Below are 23,734 nucleotides of genomic sequence, written 5' to 3'. Positions count from 1 at the left end.
GCTCAAACAAGTTTTTTACTCTATCTAGTCAATTATTAAGTATTCATTGTATTGGATGAACACCTACAAATTGTCAAGTGCTGTGCAGAGATGGTGCACACATTTCCACCTGAAGGGGTAGATGAGACACATGCTAAATTTTAGGACATTTAGCACTTAGAAAAGAAACATTAGCTTCCTAAGAATTGTCAAAATATGCTAAAACCAAATGTCTCAAACTTTATTAATTTACAGTTATATGCATTGATTGTGTGATAATGTTAGGGGCAGAAATAGAATATCAGGGACTATTATCTATAATAAAAATAAAAGGATAATATGCTAATTAGACCAGATGTCTGAACAGCGGAATGACCATCCGGAAGACCTTATGAATGACCTTCCAGACTACCTGCTGGATGAAGCCAGGGCTGTGAGGGCCGAGCCCCTTGCATGAATTTTGTGCATTGGGCCTTTAGTCTATATATATATATAAAAAAGGCTAATATACTATCTATATAAAAAGCTAAGAAGTGTCCTATCATCCGATTGGTTGCTGTGACATGCACTGACCACAAGTGGGCAGATGCTCAACGCAGGAGCTGCTGAGCTGCAGTAACTCAAGGGTGACGCACCCAAAAACAGAGAAGGAGCCTGATTCCTCAGGGGGCTGTGCAATTCCACTTTCAGCTGTGGGTTATGTTGTTGCTGGGGCACTGAATCTGGCTACTGCATCTGGCCCTGAATCTGGCTACTGCACACTTGTGTTTGTGTTCCACACCCTGTATGACAGCAGCGGGTCAGATGAGAGTGCCCTCTTGCACTCCGGAACCCCTCAGGGGGATATCAGAGAACCAGTTTCTGCCCGATCCCCACAGGCCAGGCTGAGGGACCCCACCTCCACAGATGTTAGGAAAGAACCACAGGAGGTTGGCTCCAAGGTGTGTCTGGCCCGTCTCACCCAGTCCTGCCTCACCGGCCACCATCTAATTAATTTCCTTTCAATGTACATGAATCTGTGCACCGGGTCACTAGTAAGAAATGAGAGATATTAACCACGCTCTGTTAACCGTGATTGCTTTGTTCTCATTAAAGAAAGCACATTCTAACCTGGCTGGGAGTTGCATGCCCCCAGGACTTGGGAGTCAACCTGGGCTCTTGGAATGCAATCCACACCCATTCAAGAGCAGCCTATTATCATGGATTTACAACCTTTTGCCCAAACAATGAAGTCCGCCTCAACTTCTCCCAGCCCACCTTGCCTACTTCCCCATGCAATCTTCGTCCTACCAGATATAAGCAGTTGGCTTATGGGAGGCTGGTGAGCAGATTTTTGTGGATGCCCTGCTGCTCTCCCATACAGCCAGCCAGCAGTGTTGAAATAAATGCACGTATATGATTCAGCCCTGTTTCTGCTTAATTGGCTCAAGTAGTGTCAGACAGCCTGGACCGGTTTCAATAATATTTGGCATTTTATTTATTTATTTATTTATTTATTTATTTATTTATTTATTTAAAATATATTTTATTGATTTTACACAGAGAGGAATTGAGAGGGACAGAGAGTTAGAAACGTCAATGAGAGAGAAACATCGACCAGCTGCCTCTTGCACACCCCCCACTGGAGATGTGCCCGCAACCAAGGTACATGCCCTTGATAGGAATCGAACCTGGGACCCTTCAATCCGCAGGCCGACGCTCTATCCACTGAGCCAAACCGGTCCCGGCAATATTTGGCATTTTAAATGTAGCATGATTCAACATTAACTTGGTGTTCCATGGTCTAAACTACTGGCAAAGAAAGAAAAGTGTGAGTTAAAGTGTGAGAGAATGTTTATGCCTTCAAATATATTAAAAAAAAAAAAAAATGGGAAAGCATGCATTAGAAAGTCCAAGTCTTATCCAAAGGACAAGGTTTAAGTGAAAAACATAGATATATGTAAATTAGCAAAAAAGTTGAAGCAGTTTCTTTTATTGTCATGCCTTTTGGCTGATAGAATCCAGTGTGGTGAATTACCATTGTACAGACAGAGGAAGTGATGCAATAAAGGCTGCAAGAGCTCTTGAAGTCTTGTTAGTACTTGCTTTCCAAAACAGAAATGTAAGAAATGATTATACAAAGAAAACTTTGACAAATGTTATTAAATAGTCATGCTGAACAGCTCTATTTATAGCTCATTTCCCTCCTGTTATTTTTTAAATATTTTTTTTTGGCCCTAGAATTACCATTTATGTCTAGAATTTACACAGGGTATGTTTTTTTCCTACTGTCATTTGCTTCTCTAAATTGAATTTTTATGATGTATTTTTAAAAAATTCCCCATCTATTTTCAACCTCAAGGTGGAAGAGATGGTAAGTCTGATGTATCCTTAGTGTGGAATTCAGAACTTTTCACTCGAAAACATTCCAAAGAACAATTTTGAAGCCATTTTCCTCTGTATGAGGAAAGTTAGGCAACATATATTTTCATTATAGTGGAGTAGGGTGTTACTTACATTTGGAAATGGAATTGCTTTAGAAAGTGTCTATAATAATCAATTTATATCAACATGCTTTTCTTCTCTGTAAATTGTTTGTGTAAAAAAAACTCAGAACATGAAATTATATGGAATAAGCCTTAATTATTGTACAAAAACATATACATTAATTTTTTTATGCCATAATGAAATAGTTAAAAGGGTGTCTTGTTACTACAAACTAAAAAAAAAGATAATTTAGTAATAGATCTAACTTAGTCACCATGGAAAGAAATACTACCCTAACCAGTTTGACTCAGTGGGTAGAGCATCTGCCTGCAGACTCAAGAGTCTCAGGTTTGATTCCGGTCAAGGGCATGTACCTTGGTTGCGGGCACATCCCCAGTAGGAGGTGTGCAGGAGGCAGCTGATCGATGTTTCTAATCTCTATCCCTTTCCCTTCTCTGTAAAAAAAAAAAAATCAATAAAATATATTTAAAAAAATAACTATTTTTTTTTTTTAAAAAAGAAAAGAAATATCACCCAATATAGCAAATTCAATATTTCAAGAGTAAACCTAAGACACAGAAAATGGTCTGCTGTTGAAATAGGTATAATAAAACAACAACAAAGAATAAAGAAATAGGGTATATCATCATTACCCTGAACCATTTTCTGCACGGATCATAAAGTAAGACAAAGTGTTTTAGTTGAATGCAATTTAGAAAAAGCTTGACCTTTCTAGAATAAACACATTAATTCACACTATAATTAACTTTGTACTTTATAAACTTTATTAAATAATGAGCATTACTAACTTTTATTAACTTATATACAATATTTAAACTATGTTTTCCTAGATGCACTTTTTTTGCACAAATAACAGAGTAGGTGAAAAGTGAACTGATAAAAAAAATTGAACCTTCAGTACAGAGAATAAAAACGTGACATACTTTGAAGTACATATACCTCTTTTTCCTCAATTATATACATCTTCACCCCACCTCCAAAAGAAACAAAAGAAACTATTTTGAACAAAAGCACTTAATTGATAACTCTGAGGAAAAATATGAACATAATTTTATATGTATACACACACAAACACACACACACCTCTCAAAATCTGCATCCTGGCCGACAGAAGGGATCTATAAAGCTAGAGACATGCCCTAGAACCTAAAGATGCCCACAGAGACATGTACAGTAAGATATCTACACTGTGCAGTGGGTGGGTTCCTCTAGGTGACATCAGAGCTGTCAATAAGACACTGGCGTTAAAAATTAATCATGTCTGAGAGTATGACATCACAGTAATATGGACATTGGGGTAACAGGAATGAAAAGGCAAAAATGGGAGACTGCATTCTTGGGACAGTAAGAGTCAGATAACTTTGTTTTGCTCTTGCAAATACCTCTAGCAGGTCTAGGAACCTGCCTTCTTACAGTGCCTGTCTTTTCTGATACTGCTAATCTTGAAAACTTAGTATCACGTTTAAAGAAAGGAATGGAAAGAGGAAATGCTTCCAGACCATGCCATTGAGAATGTTATAAGCTGTAAGAAGCCAGAATAGAGAAGCAAGAAACTTGGGCTACTTTTTGTTATTTAAAAAGAAAAATGCGTGCCTTAGGTACCTGTTTATACAATAATGATCGTCACATTTTAGGTTTTCCAGTTAAGAAAAAGAGGCATAGGACTTAAAAAGGGGGAAAAAATTAAGATGTCACTGATTCAAATCAATATCATGGTTCACCTTCAAATGAAAAGCCAGGATCCCTTGCCCTGCACATACTGTCTTTTATTAAAATGAAAAGGGAGAGGGTGGGGAAGGGACCGCAGAATGTAAAACTGCTTAAAATGAGAATTCAGAGGCCACTGCTGAGAAACATTCTTGTTGCACTGACTGGAGTCTTCAATAAGATAGAGTATTTTTATAAAGGAGCAGCAAACTGCCTTTATTTTTCTGTTTAAGCTTCCTTGAATTTTGCCTCTACTCACAAGACTTGCTTCTGTTTTTAGTTTACTTCTATAAAGAGTTATAGTAATACAACTTGTCACAATAAACTGCTATCTAAAGACCGTAATTTCAACATGGAAGATGTGATTGGAACAGATCAACCAGAGATTCCATTCTTTTATATGCCCACATGATATTTGCTTTTGGAAACAAATTTCACTGCAGCCAGGGAAATCCTGCAGGCTGGGCCAGGGTACTTGGCTGAGTACAAAACTCATGAAAGCTCATGTGAAAAACTGCTCTGCGAAGGGTAATTTCAAAGTGCTTTGTTTCATTTTAGCTTGTGTTTTACTCGGTGTTGATAAGAGACAGGCACAAAAAATAGTAAGAACGGTCCAATTCCTCCCAACCCTTCAACTAAAACATGAGCAGATAGTCAAGCTGTTCCCAGATGTCAACCCATCTTTCCCAATAGTTAAGTCCATTTGCATTTTTCTTGGGTGTCTTTAAGCCATTGAGGAGATCATCTGTTCCACCCCAGGAATCATAAAGTAAACGCGAAGAGCAGCACGTTCTCCAGGCCTTGTCCAGGAACCCAGGCAAAGATTCTTGCTTCTAGAACATGGGTCTCGTTACATGCTAATTTCCAATACCTACACCATTTCTGCATTACAATGAACTGATGGAGAACTGAATACCGGAATAGGAACCCTAAAATGGGCACGGGAGACTCTACTCCAATTAGAGATCTTTAGCTTATGTTATTCTAGGATCTTGCTATGAGTACAACAAAAATGCCAGCTATAATAAGCATAATCCCTTAAACAGCTTTAGCTTCCTTTCATTTTAACAACTTATGGAAAAGCCTCTTTGCTGCCTCTGAGTCCTAAGATCCAACCAGTCATGTCTTCTGGTTAACAAGAGGAGTATTGCATTTCTTAAGATCTGAGCACTATTGTAAAAATCTAGAGAAAAAAAATATGGCCATCTCGTTAAAAAAAAAAAAAAAGAAAAGAAAAAAAAGAAAAAAGAAAGAAAGAAAAAAATAAAACCATCTAGAAATTTTCAAGTAAGACTGACTTACATGAAACAGGAAGATAACCAGCATCAGAAAACAGGTAAGATGCCGACACTGGCTACAGTACAATCCTGGCTGGATCATCAGCCATTCAACAAGTTGTGCTGTAAAAGAAAGTACATTTTACACCTCTGGTCTTTACAAAATTGTTTTTAATCCCGTACATAGAAAAACACGCCCCAGGGTCTGTAATTCATGAGCATAGGAAGAAGTGAATTCGGGCAGCTGCTGTTAAGAGCCTTAGGCAAAGCTGCTAGAACTAAGACACTGGAATTTTTCCCTCAGACTCTGGACGATGTTTTGCTGATTGGGAGATGGGCCCCTCCAAAGATAGTCATTCAGTTTGTCAGAATCGTCGTATGGTGTCAGGTAGGGCGAAACCCCAAGTTTGCCGCTCACTGGCTTTTTGGGAGTGCTCGGACTATTCAGAGAGCAAGGAGGGTTGTTGCTGCCGACATTATCAGAAAAGTCTGCATTCGCTATCTTTGGGTCAGATCTCTTTCTACGACTGTGAGATAGCTCGAACTCTGACTCATCTTCTTCTGACTTTATTTCCACGTAGTCATCTTCGTCTCCTTCAGTCTCTTTGAAATTGGAAAAATAGTTCTCGGTAGCTATCTGGGCATTTAAGGGTACATTTCTATTTACTACCAGAACTTTCTGTGAGTCTTGGAGAGTGAGATCGGAGTGTTTTCCAGTACCCTGTTGACGCGAGTGACCTATCCCAGGCAGCAAATCCTGGTGGCTCTCACACCTTGAACTGTTGTGTAAAGACAACAGCTGTTTTCTCCCCGTTTCATTAGGGTAGTTGATGGAGTCCGCTGACTTGTTTATCAAGATGGAGGAAGATGACTGGGACCTGTTATAAGGCTGAGATTTAGCGCTGAATCCTTTCCGACCCAAAGAGTTGTAAAGATGGCCTTGACATGAGTTCTCCTTGTTGGGCTGACTGACCACCACACTGTGTCTCTGCACGGAGCCCAGCAGAGGGTCGGAGGTTTGCAGAGAAGGCACAGAGCAGGCTGTGGACAAATGCCTTGGAATATTTTTTGTATTGATCTCCAAAGTAGGATATTTTGGCTTCAAGTCTTGCCCTGGCCGGTGACAGAAATCTGCTAATTCTCCATTACTGTAGGTTGAGTGCAAAAGCCAATCCTCGCTACCATGTTGGGTCTGGGAAGGGGATGCAGATCTCAGGTTGGAAGATTCTTGAGAGCTGGCCCAGCCATCCTTCTGAGTCTTAAAGGGAGTCTCTCTGAACACAATCTGGTCATACAGTTGGGAATACTCAGCAATCCTGGCACCTGGAAAGCAAATATTGAAACAAAAATATACACAGGATTATTTCTTCATGAGAAGATTGAAGAGATAACATAAACTTCTGACCTATTTTAAGAATTTAAACAGTAGACAGGACTTTTAAGTTTGAAGATGCCTAGCCATTGAATACTAAGCAACACAAACCAATAAAATAATTCATAGTTTAATAAAAAGCAAAGATGCCACCTAAAAAATTCATTTAATTTGATCTAATTCTAGATTCTGTTATTTCACCAGTAGGTCTTCAAGTATTTGCTGTTTGTCATGAATATTTCTAATGTTCTTTTACAAGCACGAAATAGCATCAGTGCTGAAGACAGACATCATAGAAATCAGAAAGTTAACCCCGGTTTATGAACAATAACTCAAGTAGTCATTAAAAGATGCATGACTGCAATCCACCATGCAATGGCTACCCTGGCTTCTTAACCAGTCTTGATTGCTCTCAGACAACTACTCCCAGAGGAGTCTGCTGCCTGTGGCTGCTTCTTCACTTCCTGTTTCCAAGCAGCCCTCCGCAGCCACTGCCTGGGGAGTTAATGTCTGCAGGAGGCCCTCCCTCCCAGCCCCTCAGAACTGCGTGTGTTGATGGGCCCATATATCCTTGCCCAACCCCAAGAAGCTGGGCACTCAAGTCTGTGCTTGCACTATATAAAGAATAAGCCACTAGTGCATATAATTGATACACTAATGCCTCTAATATTGGTTCCAGAACAGGATTTGACCACAGCTCTATGGAAGCCATTGCCACTTCAAATTAAGCTATGAGGCCATTCTCTCTGCTCCACTTCTGATCACAGACTTTTCTAAAGACATTTATAGAATTGATAGAGCATTCTCATGGACCGGAAATGACTTGAGAGAGAGAACCCAGAGATGTCAATTTCAAGAACAATTTCCCCCCTTGGGTACCCACATGACTATCCTGGAATCAAAGAATTCCATGCACCCTATAAATCACTCAGACCACATCTCCAGTCTCTATAAAGGGAATCTATCGATCCCATAGAGGGTAACCAGCAAGTGACAATACATTTTCTCCTTTAAACTATTTATAAGTTTGGTAACGTGTTGTTAGTAAATTATTCCTTCAATCTAAACTAAAATTTTAGTTCAGTTTCTGCCATTTCTTTTGGGACTATCTTCTATGAGAACAGAAATCAACCTACATTCTGAGTGCCCTTTACTTGCAAACCCCTCAAATTACTTGCTCCCTTGTCCCCAGAATTAGGGCAAATAGTCTAACTTCTCATTATAGATCCTATATCCAGATCCTTCAGGTTTTCAAATCCAAATTCCTCAGAAGGACCACGATTATTCATTTAGAATTTCTAGTAATAAATAGCTGAGCTATTATTCCTTAAAAGGCATAGTAAAGACTTTCAATATCAATTAACATGTGGCAACCCCTTAGGAGATTGAAAGTCTATGTGGACACCGCCATGCTTGCCATCCTGAAATCCATAATGTTTCGTTAACGAAGAAACCCAAGCAAAGGCAAGGACCTTTAGACATAGACATTAGTTAGCAGGCTCATCTGAAAGTTGGATGTTTCTGCCCAAGCTATTGTCATCTACACTATGGCCCTGAGCCCAATCCCACAACAGAATCAGGAAGGCTCTGAGCTTTCACAAGGTCCCAAGAAGATAACAACTTTGGGGAAAGCAGTGAGAGCTAAGTTAAACATTCAGTCACACTATTCTAGCATCCAAACATTCAGTCACACTATTCTAGCATCAAGTCTAAAGTCTTATAAAAACAATTAACTCTTGACTTTAGAACTTGGTGGCCCAAATCATCTGAAACCACGTGTTATCCAAAACATCCATAGTATTTCTTTGCCTTTTTCTTCCTTATCACACTCTTCTTTTCCTTAATCAAGTCCTGTTTACCTCTCAAAACCCTCCACAAGCCCTAACCCTGCCGTGAATCTTTGTCTAACTGATTTCTCTTCTGTTAAATCTTATATAGTGTGCCCCTGCTAGAAGCTAATTCAGGCAGAGCATAATAAAAAGAAAGAAGTCCTCAAAAAGTTGATGGGCTTCTATATTCAGCAGGGCTGAATCATATTATTGCCTGCAGGAATGGCTGAAAGCATTTTTCCAAACCTAAAGATTTGCAGATATTATTGCCTGCTACTGAAACAGCCGAAGGCAGTTCCTCAAACCTGACAATGCCTACTGTATACCAAACCTTGCCTTTGAGGTGTATATCTGCTTTGCATTAGGGCAGTGGTTTTCAAACCGAGCCAAATATCAATAGTACAACGATTGAAATTTCTTTGGAGAGCCAAATTTTTTAAACTTAAACTTCTAATGCCACTTCTTAAATAGACCTCCTAGGCCACACTCAAGGGGCCAAAGAGCAGCAGTTTGCTGACCACTGCCTTAGGCAGGGGTCTTCAAACTACGGCCCTCGGGCCACATGCAGAGGAGTCTGATCCTGCCCGCCAGTGAGCGCAGCCGAGGTGTTACAGTAGGAATTAGTAGTTCATATAGTCCGGCCCTCCAGCTCTCTGAGGGACCGTGATCTGGCCCCCACTTTAAAAAGTTTGAGGACCCCTGGCCTTAGGGAAATTTGTGTTAATAAAAAGCTAGGGGTCCAGAGACTTGGGGAACTTGATTGCTATAGCTAAGTCTCCTCTGGCTCCCCCATGTATTCCAAATTTATACTTCTAGTGTTTTTATTAATTACTTGCAGCCCTTCTCCAGATTCCTGAACCCTTCTAGATGCTGAGAAACACCCCATATGCCCCTGTATGTACTTAGTGTACAACCAACACTTGGCTATTGGTTGTGCACACATACATGTATATGGCTGCATGCACACACACACTTGGTTCCTACTTGTTTTATATGGGTTAGTTTATTATTCCAGCTTGTCCGTGAGCTTTAACCTTGGAGAATAATCCCTACAGAGTACCAAGCACACTTCAAGATAGAAACTGGTCTCAAGAACTACTTAATTACTCAGATAATTTCTGGACTGCCCCCTTTTATTCAAAGCACGGTGTTGAAAATGGATGTGCTTTCCCAAAGACCATGCCACTGAGAGTGGAAAGGCAGCCTAGAAACCAGGCATAGTAGGAAAAGGGGAAACAGGAAGAAACCTTTGATTAACATACCCCTATAGGCAATTCTTAATGCATACAGTTTATCTTTGGATAATAAAGAAGTTTGTCATTTACTAGTATAAATTTCTCTCACAAGTAAACAATATACTGTGTCTATGTTTTAAGTTTTTTTTTCTTGGGGGGGGGGAGGGGGGTCTCAGGTTGACCTTATAAGTGAGTCTATAATTTGCTTGATACCAATGTGAACAAGACAAGCTTCCAGAGCCATGGCTCTCATTAGATTCCCTAATGATGTGTGGGAAATAGCCAGATGTGTGGGAAATAGCCAGACCAGATCACACTGCAGCCTACAAGGCTGAGTATTAGGCAGGTGGACCCAAGTCCCCTGCATCCTTAGTTCTGGCATCAGCAGTCTTTATAGGACATGCACATCATCATGATGTGACAACCGCAAGGCAGTCTCTGGTTTATTTCTCTTTTGTAAAAGTTTAAAAGGTGGAGTTTTTATGGTACCAGATAAATATTTGAAGGGATGCTTCCTGAGAGAAGCATGAAATATACTGTTCTCAAGATAGAGGATTAAAATCAGTGTTTCTGATGCTGCTTGAGATGTAGACCACAGCTTAATATGTCATTTTGCCTTCCCTTCTTTGTACAGGAGGGAAATTCCTCATGCCTGTATGGAGTTTCCTCCCATGTAAAACATCACACACAAAGAAAGAGAACCCCAAGGCCTCATTGGTCTCAAGAACTATCAGGAGGGACGCCTGACCAAAACAGACAGCCAGCAAGCTATATCAGGCTCTAAAAGGTAGGAGCAACTAGACCTGGTTGTGTGATTTCTAGGCGGAAATGTGACCCGGGGCCTGTAGACCCCGGCTAGAGAGTTCAATAAAGGTGCTCGAGAGTGTCGGCAGGTGAATAGGGTGCTCCTCCTTCCGGACAACACCGAGAGCAAGCTCCTGGCAAAGTGGCAAGGCCCACACGGAGAAGTCTGGAGAATCGGTCCATTCGATGACAACGTCCTGTGCCCAGATAAACGAGAGAGAGAAAAGGAGTCATCACGTCAACCGATAGAAAGCCTAGTGGGCACAGGAGTGGTCTGGATCCACCCAGATGGAAGATGCTCCGGTCCGAGAGGCCCTGGGGATGACTCCACTCTCAGAGGATGCCTGGGAGAGAGCGTCTCCTCTTTGTTGGGGGGAACATGATCGTAGCCCACCGTGTCAAGAGAGGACCCAGACATAACACTGAGAAAAGATCCTGTGGGTCCCAACACACACCAGGAGGCAAAACCAAAAGGAGAGCAAACCAAAGGTGAGAAGCAAAAGAAAACCACAAAGGGAAGTCTACGCATCCTTACAAGAAGGGGAACAAAGAAGGTGATTCAAGGTAGCTCTGAGCCCTAGCTTCAGTACTGAAGGATGGGCTTCCAGCAAAGTTAGAGTTTTGCCTTGTAATGGATGGTCTATGTTCAACACAACCTGGCTGGGGGGGTGGGGGAGAGAGGAGAGAGGGGGTACCACTTCTTAAACGACAGTCTGCTGGCATAAGCCATCATCACCAGAAACTTTAGTAGTATATTTTCTCTCATTCTGAGGATCGCTGGCCCAGATTCAGTCAGTGGCTGCACTGCCAATTCCATACTGTTCCCAGTGCTCTCTATGCCCCCAAATAGCCCATCTACGGCTGGAACTCAGGCACATTTTCTATGAATAACAACTGACCAGAGTAGCAATCTAGCATTGCCAAGGGAACATGGATTAATTCAACCATATTATTGCAAAGAGAAAAAAATATGGGATCTAGTTTCTCTCACATTTTAACCTTTCTTTAAAAAGAAAGTATCTCAAAGAGAGTCTGTAAAATTCTTCAGGGAACAATTCCAGGGCTTAACTTCCCTATCTGTTAAGAAATTTTACTGTATGATTAGCTTTAGAGAAAGAGTAGCGCTTTAGACAACTCTCAAACTTAAAAAAATAAATCCCTATAGATTCTTGTCATGTAACTTGTAGATTCATTTAGGACTTGGACATCCCCTTCCTATCCTCTGGTTTCCATGGAGATGATGTAACCAATCCCAAAGAAAGGAGGAGAGTGAGTGGCATAATCCTGGCAGAGGAGTCTTGTTGTCATTAAGCTAAGTTTCTGAACGTCCCTGAGGCTGAGCCATCTGGCATTTACTTTTAATTGGAGAACATCTCCTCTCCTTTGACACTGAGGAGTGGTCCTTTGTCAGAAAATCCAGGGCAGGGATTCTTAAAATACGATTGGAAGGCCACACTGATTTAAAATGCTATTTCCTGCCCCGCTGGTGTGGCTCAGTTGGTTTGAGCTTTGTCTCTTGCCCCAGGAAGTCCTGTGGGTCCATTCAAGGCACATTACTGGGTTGTGGGCTCAATCCCCACTAGGGGGCGTGCAGAAGGCAGCCAAATGATGTTCTGCTCTCACATTGATATTTCTCTCTCCCTCTCCCTCTCCCTTCCTTGGAAACTAATAAAAACATATTTTTTTAAAAAGCTAATTCTTGAGCCTCACCCCACAAATTTCTCTAGATCTGGAGGTGAAAAGGTCCTCAGACGAGAGCCAGTGCCCAGTGCCCTGGGCTGGGGGATGTCTTTCTATGACATTTGTGCGCTGTATTCCCATCTCCACCGCCCCACCACGACCTGCATTCAGTTTTGTCCTCTCTGGCCAGGAGGCACGCACTTCTTTGTAACAGAGAAAGAAGTCAAGCCTCGGACATCTTGTTCCTTCAGTCCTAACCGTACCAATACCATCCCCGAGATCCTGGTTTAGTTCTGCCCCACACAGGAGGCTTGACTAAAGGAATTAAGCTTTTTGGAAGCATGCGTTAGAATACCAAATGAAACAGTCTTCAGTGCATTTTTTTAAGATAGCAGTTATTAAAAAAAAAAAAAAATCAACTAGTAACCGAAATACGTGATAAGAAAACTGAGTCATAGAGTGAACAGCTTGAGAATGCAGAAAGGATTCCTTTTTGTCTGTCAGGGACAAGGAGGCGGTTTTGTTGGGATTCTGGAGCAAAGAGCAATTCTACTCCTCACGCTTCCAAACCTTAAAAGCTCGCGTGAGCTACTCCTCCGGACACCCTAGTGTACGGGAAAAAGCTCCCGGTGCCACAGGCTAACCCAGTCACCGTATCCCAAGCTTCAGACTGTGTTAGAGAAAACTCCTCACAGCAGCAGATCTGTCGTGACAATGTTACGTGCACAAATGTGACATGCGTGAGACCGAATCACGCTCCAGCTCGCATGAGTGGGTGACGTGGGAAAGGGTCCACATTGTTTTGGGTGGAGGGGAGCAGAGCTGGCCACCCCACACATAGGCCTTTTGGGATATTGATTCTATTGAGTTGGTTGGGATATTTTTAAGCAAAGAAACTCTCAGAAAAAAAACCTTTGATCTTCCCCCTCATTTCCTAAAAGGAATTTAGGTCGAGGCCCTGCATCAGGAAGGGAGCCGTCATTCTATCGTTGAATAAAAACCAGTGACAGACAGGGGGAAACTTAGCAAGGCCCCCGTGCTTAGAGTCCTCTGTGTTCTGTTACTAAGGATGGTCCCCGCAACCTTTATTTACCAAACACTGCTTTTCTCCATGACATTGCCTTCCTGCCCTTTGAAATTCCCAATCACACCTCCCTTTCTCATCCCCAGAATGACACAGAAGCCTCAACCGCCCAATGTGTCCCTGAGTCTCACATTCTTAGGGCCACCCCTGTGTGAACATCTCCACTACACTTTGGACATTTCCCCTGTTATTTGGTTTCATGTCAATCTGGTTACTAGCCCAGCCAGAACTTAGGAAGGGGGGAGGAACATTGGCTTTGGACAGCCCACCTTAGTAGGCCACAGCCTCACGCTGAGAGGATGTACGTGTGCATGGCAATGCTCTCACGGTCTTACGGACAACCTGACAGCTGCTCTCCCGTCTCCCTGCCAAGGAGGAAGGAAGCAGGGAAGGAACTTACCGATGGCGGGCCCTCCTTGCTTCTTGTCTTCTAGGATGGCAGCCAGGTCCTTGTGCCCGGCTTTAGGAGGCTGGCTGGCCGGGGGCTGCTCCACCTCCGGGCTTTTCACTTTCAAAAGCTGATTGGCCTTCTTGATCTTCTGGCTGTACTGCCTCGCCATCATAAACACCCGGCTCTTGGTCTTATCCGTGGCGTCCACCCCAGGGTCCAGGCTGTCCAGGTCCGCCTGGGACAGGCTGCTGTTGGCCAGGTCATAGGGATTTTCCAGGGGGGGCCCCTCGCTGGCCAGAGAGAGCCGGTTGAGGCTGAGAAAGGAGCCTTCCTGAGCCAGGTGGTCCCCCCCCAGCGGGCAGCTGGCCCGGCTGGCCCTGCCCGGCCTGTCCTGCAGCGTGAGGAGGGTGCGGCTCTCGGGCAGCGAGAGGGTGGACAGAGCCCGGGCCGCGTCCTGGCTCAGCTCGGGGGCGCTCTCCGAGTGCAGCCGCTCGGGCACCACGTCCTCTTTGCCGACGGGGAACGCCGCAAGGAGCCGGTCTCGGGCCTTGACCTCGTTTTTCTTAATGTAATTCTCTAGGTCATTCCAGATCTCGTCCACTTCTTCGGACAGCTTGTCGGACAGAGACTTCTCCGCCAGGGACAGGCTGCAGCCGAAGGAGTCGTAGAGCAAGCTCAAGTAGTGGTTGTCCGAGGGGCCCGGGGGGTAGGGCGCCTCGTCCTCGCTGAGCTGCAGGCTGTCCTGGGACACGAAGGGCCGCAGGCTGTCGCAGCACGCGAAGTCGGCCTCCAGGCCCAGGAAGGTGCTCCTCTTGGGCCGCGGGAGGCTGCTGCAGCTCAGGTCCAGCGCGGGCGGGTCTGGGAGGCGGATGGTGTCGTAGATGTTCTCCTCCACCGCCTCCAGTTCATGGATGCTCTGGTTGGACGCCTCCCGCGCTGGCCGAGGCGCCCCTCTTCTGGCGTGCAGAGGGCTCTTCTCGTGGCTCTTGGAGAAGGCCAGCTCCGGGGTGCTCTTGGGTCGCACAGAGTCCCTGGCTGATTTGGGGGCGGCGGATTCAGCTTCTTCCCGCTGGGCAACCAGGAGCTTTAGGTCCTCGTAGCTTATGTTATCATAGACGTGGTCTATGTCGTCCAGGGTCAGCTCGATGGATGACCCGAAGGGTGTCCTTCCGTCCTGCCCGTCCATCTTGGGGTCCTCCTGCGGTTCCCTTTGGGGACTGTACTGAGAGCCGTCGCTGTCCCGGATCCTTATTTCTGGAGGGCACACGTTGCTCTCGCCAGCACTGCTGGCCCGCCTCACCACCCTGTGGCCGGAGCCGGCGGGCTCCGTGGGCTCGAGGTGTCCCAGGTGCCAGCTACAGGGGCGGCTGGAGGTGCTGTCTTCGCACAGCCGGCTGGCGTTCAGGTCGGAGGAGGAAAAGGACGGCACGAACATCTGGTAGTCGTCATCGTCCTCCTCGTGCTCCTGGGACCGGCGGCTGGGGAACAGGGCTTGCCGGATCTGGTGGTCCGTCCAGATGTTCCTGACGGCCGCGCCCCCGCGGAGCGCGCTGAGGATGGCCGAGCCGCTGGGCTGGCTGTTCCTCTGCGCGGGCGACGGCCCCGCTGACCTCCGCTGGGGAGAGCCTTCTCCCCTGGACACCTGGGGGGAGAGACACTGATGGCACCGCATTCTCCTGTGTTTACACACTGCCTAGCCCACTGCGAGACAGTAACATTCACAAAGAAAATGATCAGTGGACACTGAAGACTTCCACTGAGTTGAAAAGCACCTCAGCCTTAGCCCGTTTGGCTCAGTGGATAGAGCATCGGCCTGCGGACTAAAGGGTCCCAGATTCTGGTCAAAAGCACATGCCCGGGGTGTGGGCTCAATCCCCCTTGGGGGTGTGCAGCTGATCAATAATTCATCATTGATGTTTCTATCACTCTCTCCCTCTCGGAAATCAATAAAAATGTATATTTAAAAAAAAGAAAAAAGAAAAGTACTTCAGATTTTTGCACAAGGGGCAGAAAGGCATGTAACTGGTGTTAACTTAAACTAGGCCCGTAGTAGGCAAACTGCGGCTCTTTGGCCCCTTGAGTGTGGCTCTTCCACAAAGTACCACGGCCTGGGCGAGTCTATTTTGAAGAAGTGGCTTTAGAAGAACTTTAAGTTTAAAAAATGTGGCTCTCCGGAGAAATTTCAATCGTGTTACTGTTGATACTTGGCTCTGTGGACTGATGAGTTTGCCGACCCCTGGGCTAGGCCCTTTGCAGACATCCTCCCAGATTACTGTCCACAGGCACTCCGTGAATTAGCTATGATTGCACCAGTTTCTCAGGAAGGAAGTCTAGGCTCATAAGAATTCAATGACTTGTTGAATTCTGCCCTGAACCTGACCAGTCCTGCTTTGGTTTACAGGTTGTAGGCCAAGACCTGGTTGCAGGAATGTCATTTCATCAATCCACTGTTGAGCTAATGAGATTTTTACGTTCTTTCAAAGTACATTTAATTAAGTAATATCTCGATGCCTGCAAGGAAGTAAATTCCAGGTGACATTAACGATGTCTAACCAGAGCACACAATGGGGCCCTTTATAACTTGAAACCTTTCTTGCTGGAGCTCGATTGTGCAGACTGGGAGAGGACTGCCCTCCGAGGCCCGCTATGGGTATAAACACCAGCCTCAAAGAGTTCATTGGAGAGGGTGAAGACCGGTTCAGACTAATTAGTACCAGGGACATGTCCTCTGATCCAAACACTGGAGTGATCTATTGGAAATGTCAAACTAGCAAGAATCTTTCACCACTTGTCCATGAGACTAGGATACACAGGGCCTTGGAATAGCTACCTGTCAATATGTCTGCTTGTCTGTGTATCAGGGAGGGAAGGGAAGAGAAAAGTAAGAAAAACAAGAACAAAATTTCATCCTGAATATTATTATTATTATTATTATTATTAAAATATATTTTATTGATTTTTAACAGAGAGGAAGGGAGAGATAGAGAGCTAGAAACGCCGATGAGAGAGAAACATCGACCAGCTGCCTCTTGCACACCCCCTACCGGGGATGTGCCCACAACCAATGTACATGCCCTTGACCGGAATCGAACCTGGGACCTTTCAGTCCGCAGACCGACGCTCTACCACTGAGCCAAACCGGCTTCGGCCTGAATATTATTTTTCTATTACAAAATTAAGTTTTTAAAAAAATGCCCTGGTTCTCAGAGGGAGGTCATTATAAGGACACGTCCTCACTCAAACCCATTTGGAAATGTGAGATAATTGCTCACACTCGGAGCACAGGCTGGGCGCGAGGGGAATGAGCACCTATAAAAAGTGCCGGAAGTACACACTGCAAAACAAGAAACGCAAGGGTGCTTACCTTTTGAATGTCTTGTGCTGTTTCTGAAAAAAATGAAAACAAACAAACAAACAAATAAATAAAGCGTGTGTGTTTTTTTTTTGTTGTTTTTTTTTTAAGTTTGTGGATTCAAAGTGTATCCCCCATATAGGTAAGCACTCCTATTTTATAAGACTTTTAAACTTACTGTTCATAATTCAAGACCAAGAAGCTTCTGGGTCCTTTTGATCTAATTCCCAAAAAACACCTCCCAGTTACCTTGGCGCTATGCCCTGGACTATAGATAAAACAACTACACACATCTGAGTGGTATGTATCTTCCTTAATCTCTGAGAGCCATGGACGAATTCACGTTAACACATTCAAAAGTCCTCCCCACCCTTCCAATATGTGTTACCTGAAAAAAAATCCACATGGCCTAAGCCCTGGAAACCACTTAAACACAGGACTATGCTTCCGTTAACTTTAAAACAGCTCACTGGTTACAACGGAAAGCTAGAGAGCATCTCTCAGCAGGTCACCAGAGCGCTGTGCACCTGCAGTTCTGGGGATGGGCTTATGGATCCTCACAGAGACCCTCTTACGGAGACCTTGATTATGCGCCTCTCGTCTGTACAAGCGGCTTAATCACGGAAGCATATAAAGTAAAGGGTGATCGAACCCTCTCCACAAACCCCAGCCCGCAGAGGTAACTACACTTCACAATTTGATGTTCATCTTTCCAGTCCCTGCCGGCTGCTCCCATCCCACCACAAAGCATGGTTTTTGCTTTTTAAATAAAAGTACAATATGTAACACTGTACTTTCTGCTAAACATATGTGGGCACTCTTGTGATTCCATGGACATATGACCTTCTTCCTGACGGCTGCAGAATGCTCCCCGTAACACACATGTCAATGAACTTTACCAAACTTTGCTCTAAAAAGCGTGCACACCAATTGTCTCAGTGCTTCTTTTTCTCTATCTTTAGGTCATGCACACGGCTTTTCCCACTTTATCTATCTCACTTAAATGTATGATTTTTTTTTCAACTTCAAATTATTCTTTTCTGTTATTATTAATTCTCACCGGATGATATTTTTCCCATTTATTTTTTATTTTTTAAAATTTAAATTATTCATTGGTTCAAGTATTACAGGAGTCTCCTTTGTGCCCCATGGCCACTCCCAGCCCCCAACACTTTCTCTCACCCCCTGGTGTCTGTGTCCATTGGTTATGCTCAGATGCATGCATACAAGTCCTCTGGTTGATCTCTTACTCCCTCACCCCACATGTTCTCTTACAGTTTGGACAGTCTGCTGGATGCTTTATGTCTTTGCTTCTACTTTTTTTTTTTTTTTTATAATATATTTTATTGATTTTACACCGAGAGGAATTGAGAGGGACAGAGAGTTAGAAACGTCGATGAGAGAGAAACATTGACCAGCTGCCTCTTGCACACCCCCCACTGGGGATGTGCCCGCAACCAAGGTACATGCCCTTGACCGGAATCAAACCCGGGACCTTTCAGTCCGCAGGCCGACGCTCTATCCACTGAGCCAAACCGGTCCTGGCTGCTTCTACTTTTGTTCATCAATTTATTATATTACACCAATGAGTGAGATCATGTGATATTTATCTTTCTCTGACTACCTTATTTCGCTTAGCACAATGTAAATGTATGACTTTTCTGATTACTAACATGGGTGACCATTTAAGCATTTTATTGCCAGTTTGTGTTTCTTCTGTGAAACTGCCCAATGATATTGTCTGCCTTTTCAAAAAGGGTCCTTTGTCCCTTCTTTTTGATACATAAGATTCCTTTTAGTGATAGGGATACTAATCTTTTTATGCCTGTTATCTATATTGCAAACTTTTGATGTCATTTGGCTTTACATTTTATAATGGGGCACTATTACTTGCAGAAGTTAAGTAACCCCATCAATCTGTAATTCACCTGGTGCTTTTTTTTTTTTTTTTCTCTCACCTGGTGCTTTTTGTGTGTGCGTGGTTTGACTTAGTGGCTATCAACAAGAATGCCAAAGGAAGATGTTTCAGGACTTACCACTGGTCTTCAAAACTTTATGTGATCTCGAGGAAGGTTCTGGGAGGAAGAAAAAAATAAGGCATCACTTCCAAAACCAAATCAAGAGTTTCGTTCTTTTTCCTTTAAAAGTAAATTATTAGTTTCTGAGCAAATTAATTTTGCTCTAGAAATTTTTTTTAATCAAATTTGCCAAAATCCCTGTTGCTTAGAGATACTTAGCAACAAGACACTCACCCCATCAAAACTAAGGTGAACATTAAGCTGTGTAATCAGGAGTCACATAACAGAATACCTGCTCTACCAGCTGGCACAGCAATTTCCTTAGCATTAACTACCACCTATAAGCTGATAATGTTCAGTTTTAACGTTCTTATTTTGGACCCTGTTCCGAGCCTCAGACCTCACATGCCAGCTGCTAGTCTGGCCTTCCTCCACCGTTCCCACAGACCCAGCAAAACCACGTCTCAACCTCAGTGCACCGGTCTCCCCATACCTGCCCCTCGCTCTGTGTTTATTGCGGCTATCACTGACATTCCTCTCCCAAGTTATTGACCTGGACATCATTCTAATTTCTCCTGTTTTCATCTATAATTTTGTGGGAATCCCACTGTGCTCTACCCTAGTCACTGATGTCTTAATCGAGCCTTAAGCATCTCTCACCCGAAAAGAGGGACATCTTGCTTTATGGTCTCCCTCCTACTTCATTTTCCACATCGAGCTCAAATTCGATCCTCAAAGGCAAAGATCTCATTGCTTGATATCCTTCCATAGCTTGCAGCATTGAGTTCCAACCCCCCATGGGGCCTACTTGCCTTTCAGGATCAAACCCCTCTCTGACCTCCAGCCACATCTCCCTCCATTTCACCTTGCCTACCTCCACCTCCACCTCCACCTTCACCCTCACCCCTATCTCCACCTCCATCTCCATCTCTACTCTCACCCCCACCCCTATCTCCACCTTACCTCCACCCCTATTTCCACTTCCACCACCACCTCCACCCTCACCCCCACCCCTATCTTCACCTCCATCTCCATTTCCACCCCTATCTCCACCTTACCTCCATCTCTATCTCCACCTCACCCCCTCCCTCACCTCCACCCCCAGCTCCATCCTACATCTGACCACCAATGTCCCCTCTAAGATATTCTGTCTCAGTCTTGGGGCATCTGCATGTCTATTGCCTCCCACCTGCCTCCTCGGCCCCTAGATTCCATCGGGGTCCTGGCCCTCTGCTCTCTAAGCCCCCTCTCTCCTTCCTAGAGGTGACCCTTCCTTCTCCTGGTGTTTAGTCGCCTTTTTGGATCTTCCCACTAGACTCTGACCTTCTTGCCAGCAGGAATCATGTGTATGATTTATCCTGGCATTTTGGTCCTGAGCACAGATTAGGTAGGCACTCAAATGAAACAAACAAACAAACATCTGAGGGCTCCCAAAGGTGACACTACCTGGAGTCTGATTCAGCAACTGTGTGTTAAGAGTTTTAAGTTTGAACAATCTCAGATACGTGTCATTTACAGGCTACATTTTTTTTTGCTGACAACCGTAGATAGGGTTTAGTACCTGTCTGCTATAGCAAGAGGCTGTGCAAAGCAAAGCTACTTGGTTAATATGTGTGAAAACAGAGACTTAAGTAGGAAAGAGTTTTAGAACAGAAGCTTGAGAGCCCCATGGCAATGTCGCCTCAACTGCACTCAAACTGGCCGTGAGCTCCGAGACCAGGACGGATATGCCTCTCTGTCCGACAGGAAGGGACTTTCATCGCTAGTCCCCACGCTTATCAACTTTGGATGAAACATCTCAATTACCAGATTTTCTTCTCAGCCGGTAGGGAGTGGAGCAGGTTTTCGCCTGCCCCTCGGGGCTGTAGCAGAAGCCAGGGTAATCTGGAAAGAGAAGGCAGGACTGTGAAAACCAGGTGCCTGGTGACTGCTTTGGATAGCTCAGCATTTATTCTCTTCCCTCAGACAGACAGAGTCCCTTCTTCCATACCTGGTGTTGAATATGTATCTCAATATAAATATTGATTTCAGAAAGTAAGGGAGAGATAGAAACATCAATGATGAGAAAGTCATTGATTGGCTGTTCCCTGCACTTCCCACACTGGGGATGGAGCCCACAACCCAGTCATGTATTCTGACCAGGAATCAAAACATGACCTCCTGGTTCATAGGTCAACGCTCAATCACTGAGCCACACTGACTGAGCAGTTCATTGTTTCTTTTTTTCCTTCTTTTTAATATATTTTATTGATTTTTCACAGAGAGGAAGGGAGAGGGATAGAGAGTTAGAAACATCGATCAGCTGCCTCCTGCACACCCCCTACTGGGGCTGTACTTGCAACCAAGGTACATGCCCTTGACTGGAATTGAACCTGGGACCTTTCAGTCAGCAGGCTGACGCTCTATCCACTGAGCCAAACCGGTTAGGGCAGTTCATTGACTCTTAATACTTTTCTAGACTTTGCTCTTTTCAACATCTGTTGAGTACTTTAGATTATCTTCTCAGAAAAGGGATTACTGTATCATTTAATTTCATAGTTTGTCTTTCTACCCCATCTAAGGGGTACCCAGACTTTGGATCCAGGAAATCTGGTCTAACCCTAAATCACTGCAGCACATTCAATGATCATCGTCATGCTGACACCAGAGGGTAACAATTTAAGGATGGCTCTGTAAACACGGCTTTCAGATTGGGGTTAATGCTCTTCAGCAGCACCTGACGTTCGAGAGAGTTCTAAGGGCTGTGAAGACCACACGCCCTTCTCCCATGTCAGAGGTGAAGTTATATATATATACGAGGTCATTTGGTCCAATGGACTGGCTTACCCTGTTCACACTCAGCCAAGTCCAAGTAGGGCAAATAAGGTTATTTTCCTTATACATTTCTGCTTGTATAAGCCTAGAAATGCAATCATATATGTGGGGAAGTCGTAATTTTGAAATGTGTGCTGTTATCAGGAAAACCAGTAACTATCTAGTTATCTCAATGTTTTCAGATAATCAACAAAGATTTTCTGTCAATGGGGTGAGATGGGAAATGGATTGTGAGACCTTGATTGTTGGTGGTGGGGGTGAGAGTTGACTCTGGGAGCATATCTTACATTGTTCGTGGACACAGAGACCTAGCTACTGGTCAGCCGTCAGGTGACTCACAGATAAAGTGGGAGAAATGAATGTAGAAACAAATCAACGTGTCAGGAAGAGATGGTACTGCCTGCTGACTATTAGTTAAAACAGCAGAGAGCTGCTACTTAACAACGGACATTTTTATAAACTTCAAAATAGGAAACGTGATCGGTACAAGTAGAAAATGAAATCTCAAATTGTGTTAAGAAAATGAAACTTACGAATGGCATCCATTTCTAGTATTGCTTGCTTTGCCTGAAAGAAATAAAATGTAGCTATAATTGCAATCACATTCTTTTGGTTTCTACTTCAAACTACCAATCCTAACATGGGTCTTATCCCCCCCGAAAAAGTGGTTTTTCAAAAGCTTTTTAAAGAAACTCATTGTTTCTTTTAGGCATTAACACATAGTTCGACTCAAACAGGTGAGTGCTCCCATGTGGGGAGTAAATACCCCACAACTGGCACCACCTAAACCTCAGTCCCTCCCACCCCAACATTTAATTTCAAAAAGTGTTATTCCCACATTGTCCACTAGGAGGCAGCCAGGGACCATCACTGAACTAAAGGACTGGAAGGAGGTTGGCAGGAACTAATGAATTTCCAGCAGCTGTGTTGATATTATCAGATTGGTGGTACATTTTCTGATGTTTAAAAAATTCCCCAATATGCATTCTTTGATTCAATAGGAACTAATATATATATATATATATATATATATATATATATATATATATATATATATATATAAATAAATATATTTTATTGAGTTTTTACAGAGAGGGAGAAGGATAGAAAGCTAGAAACATCAATGAGAAAGAAACATAGATTAGCTGCCTCTTGCACACCCCCTACTAGGGATGTGCCCGCAACCAAGGTACATGCCCTTGACCGGAATCGAACCTCGACCCTTCAGTTCTCAGGCCGATGCTCTAATCACTGAGCCAAACCGGTTTTGGCAGGAACAAATATATATTTTGATAGCTTAAGAAAAGATTAAGAAATAGTCAAGGAAAGAAGTGAAATGTTCAAATTAAGTATCTGCTTAAATAAAATAGAAAATTATTATAACACTACCGTAAAGTACATTAACTAAATGTGTTTCCATGTCCATTCCTGGAGAACAGTGCTTGGGTGAAGCCTTGCTCTTTGGGGCCACAGCCCTGGGTTTGACCCTGGGCTCCTGCGGACAGGTGGAGTTTTTCTTGGTGTGTGGGGTGAAATAAAGAGTAGTAAGTACTTAGCACATTGTGTGCGTGCTCAGGAAGGTGTAGCTGAAACCGAATGAGATTCTAAGAGGATCAGGAAGTTGAACAAAAAAGTACAATTCTATTGTGACCATTTTCACACATAAAGGGAAAACTGCCCGGAATATACACACCTAGCTAGCGTG

The 23,734-nt window shown here is 43.8% G+C and overlaps 1 protein-coding gene across 3 annotated transcripts in view; it reads right to left on the bottom strand.

Annotated features, from left to right (window-relative positions):
- Positions 1-1,520: 1,520 nt before the first annotated feature.
- Positions 1,521-23,734, bottom strand: part of PLEKHG1 (pleckstrin homology and RhoGEF domain containing G1) — a 188,727-nt gene continuing 166,513 nt past the window's right edge. For all 3 annotated transcript variants that reach the window (XM_084890127.1, XM_084890126.1, XM_084890125.1), the window contains 6 exons: positions 22,563-22,596; positions 21,022-21,099; positions 19,234-19,272; positions 17,210-17,232; positions 13,855-15,487; positions 1,521-6,773 (listed from right to left, as the gene is read on the bottom strand). In XM_084890127.1, coding sequence (XP_084746253.1) covers positions 5,710-6,773; positions 13,855-15,487; positions 17,210-17,232; positions 19,234-19,272; positions 21,022-21,099; positions 22,563-22,596 — 2,871 coding nt within the window. In that variant the 3' untranslated portion in view covers positions 1,521-5,709. The remainder of the gene's footprint in view (positions 6,774-13,854; positions 15,488-17,209; positions 17,233-19,233; positions 19,273-21,021; positions 21,100-22,562; positions 22,597-23,734) is intronic.

This window comes from Pipistrellus hanaki, assembly GCF_964339955.1.
Source record: "Pipistrellus hanaki genome assembly, chromosome: 7".
NCBI classification, from domain to species: domain Eukaryota; kingdom Metazoa; phylum Chordata; class Mammalia; order Chiroptera; family Vespertilionidae; genus Pipistrellus; species Pipistrellus hanaki.
This window is presented reverse-complemented; position numbering and strand designations above follow the sequence as displayed.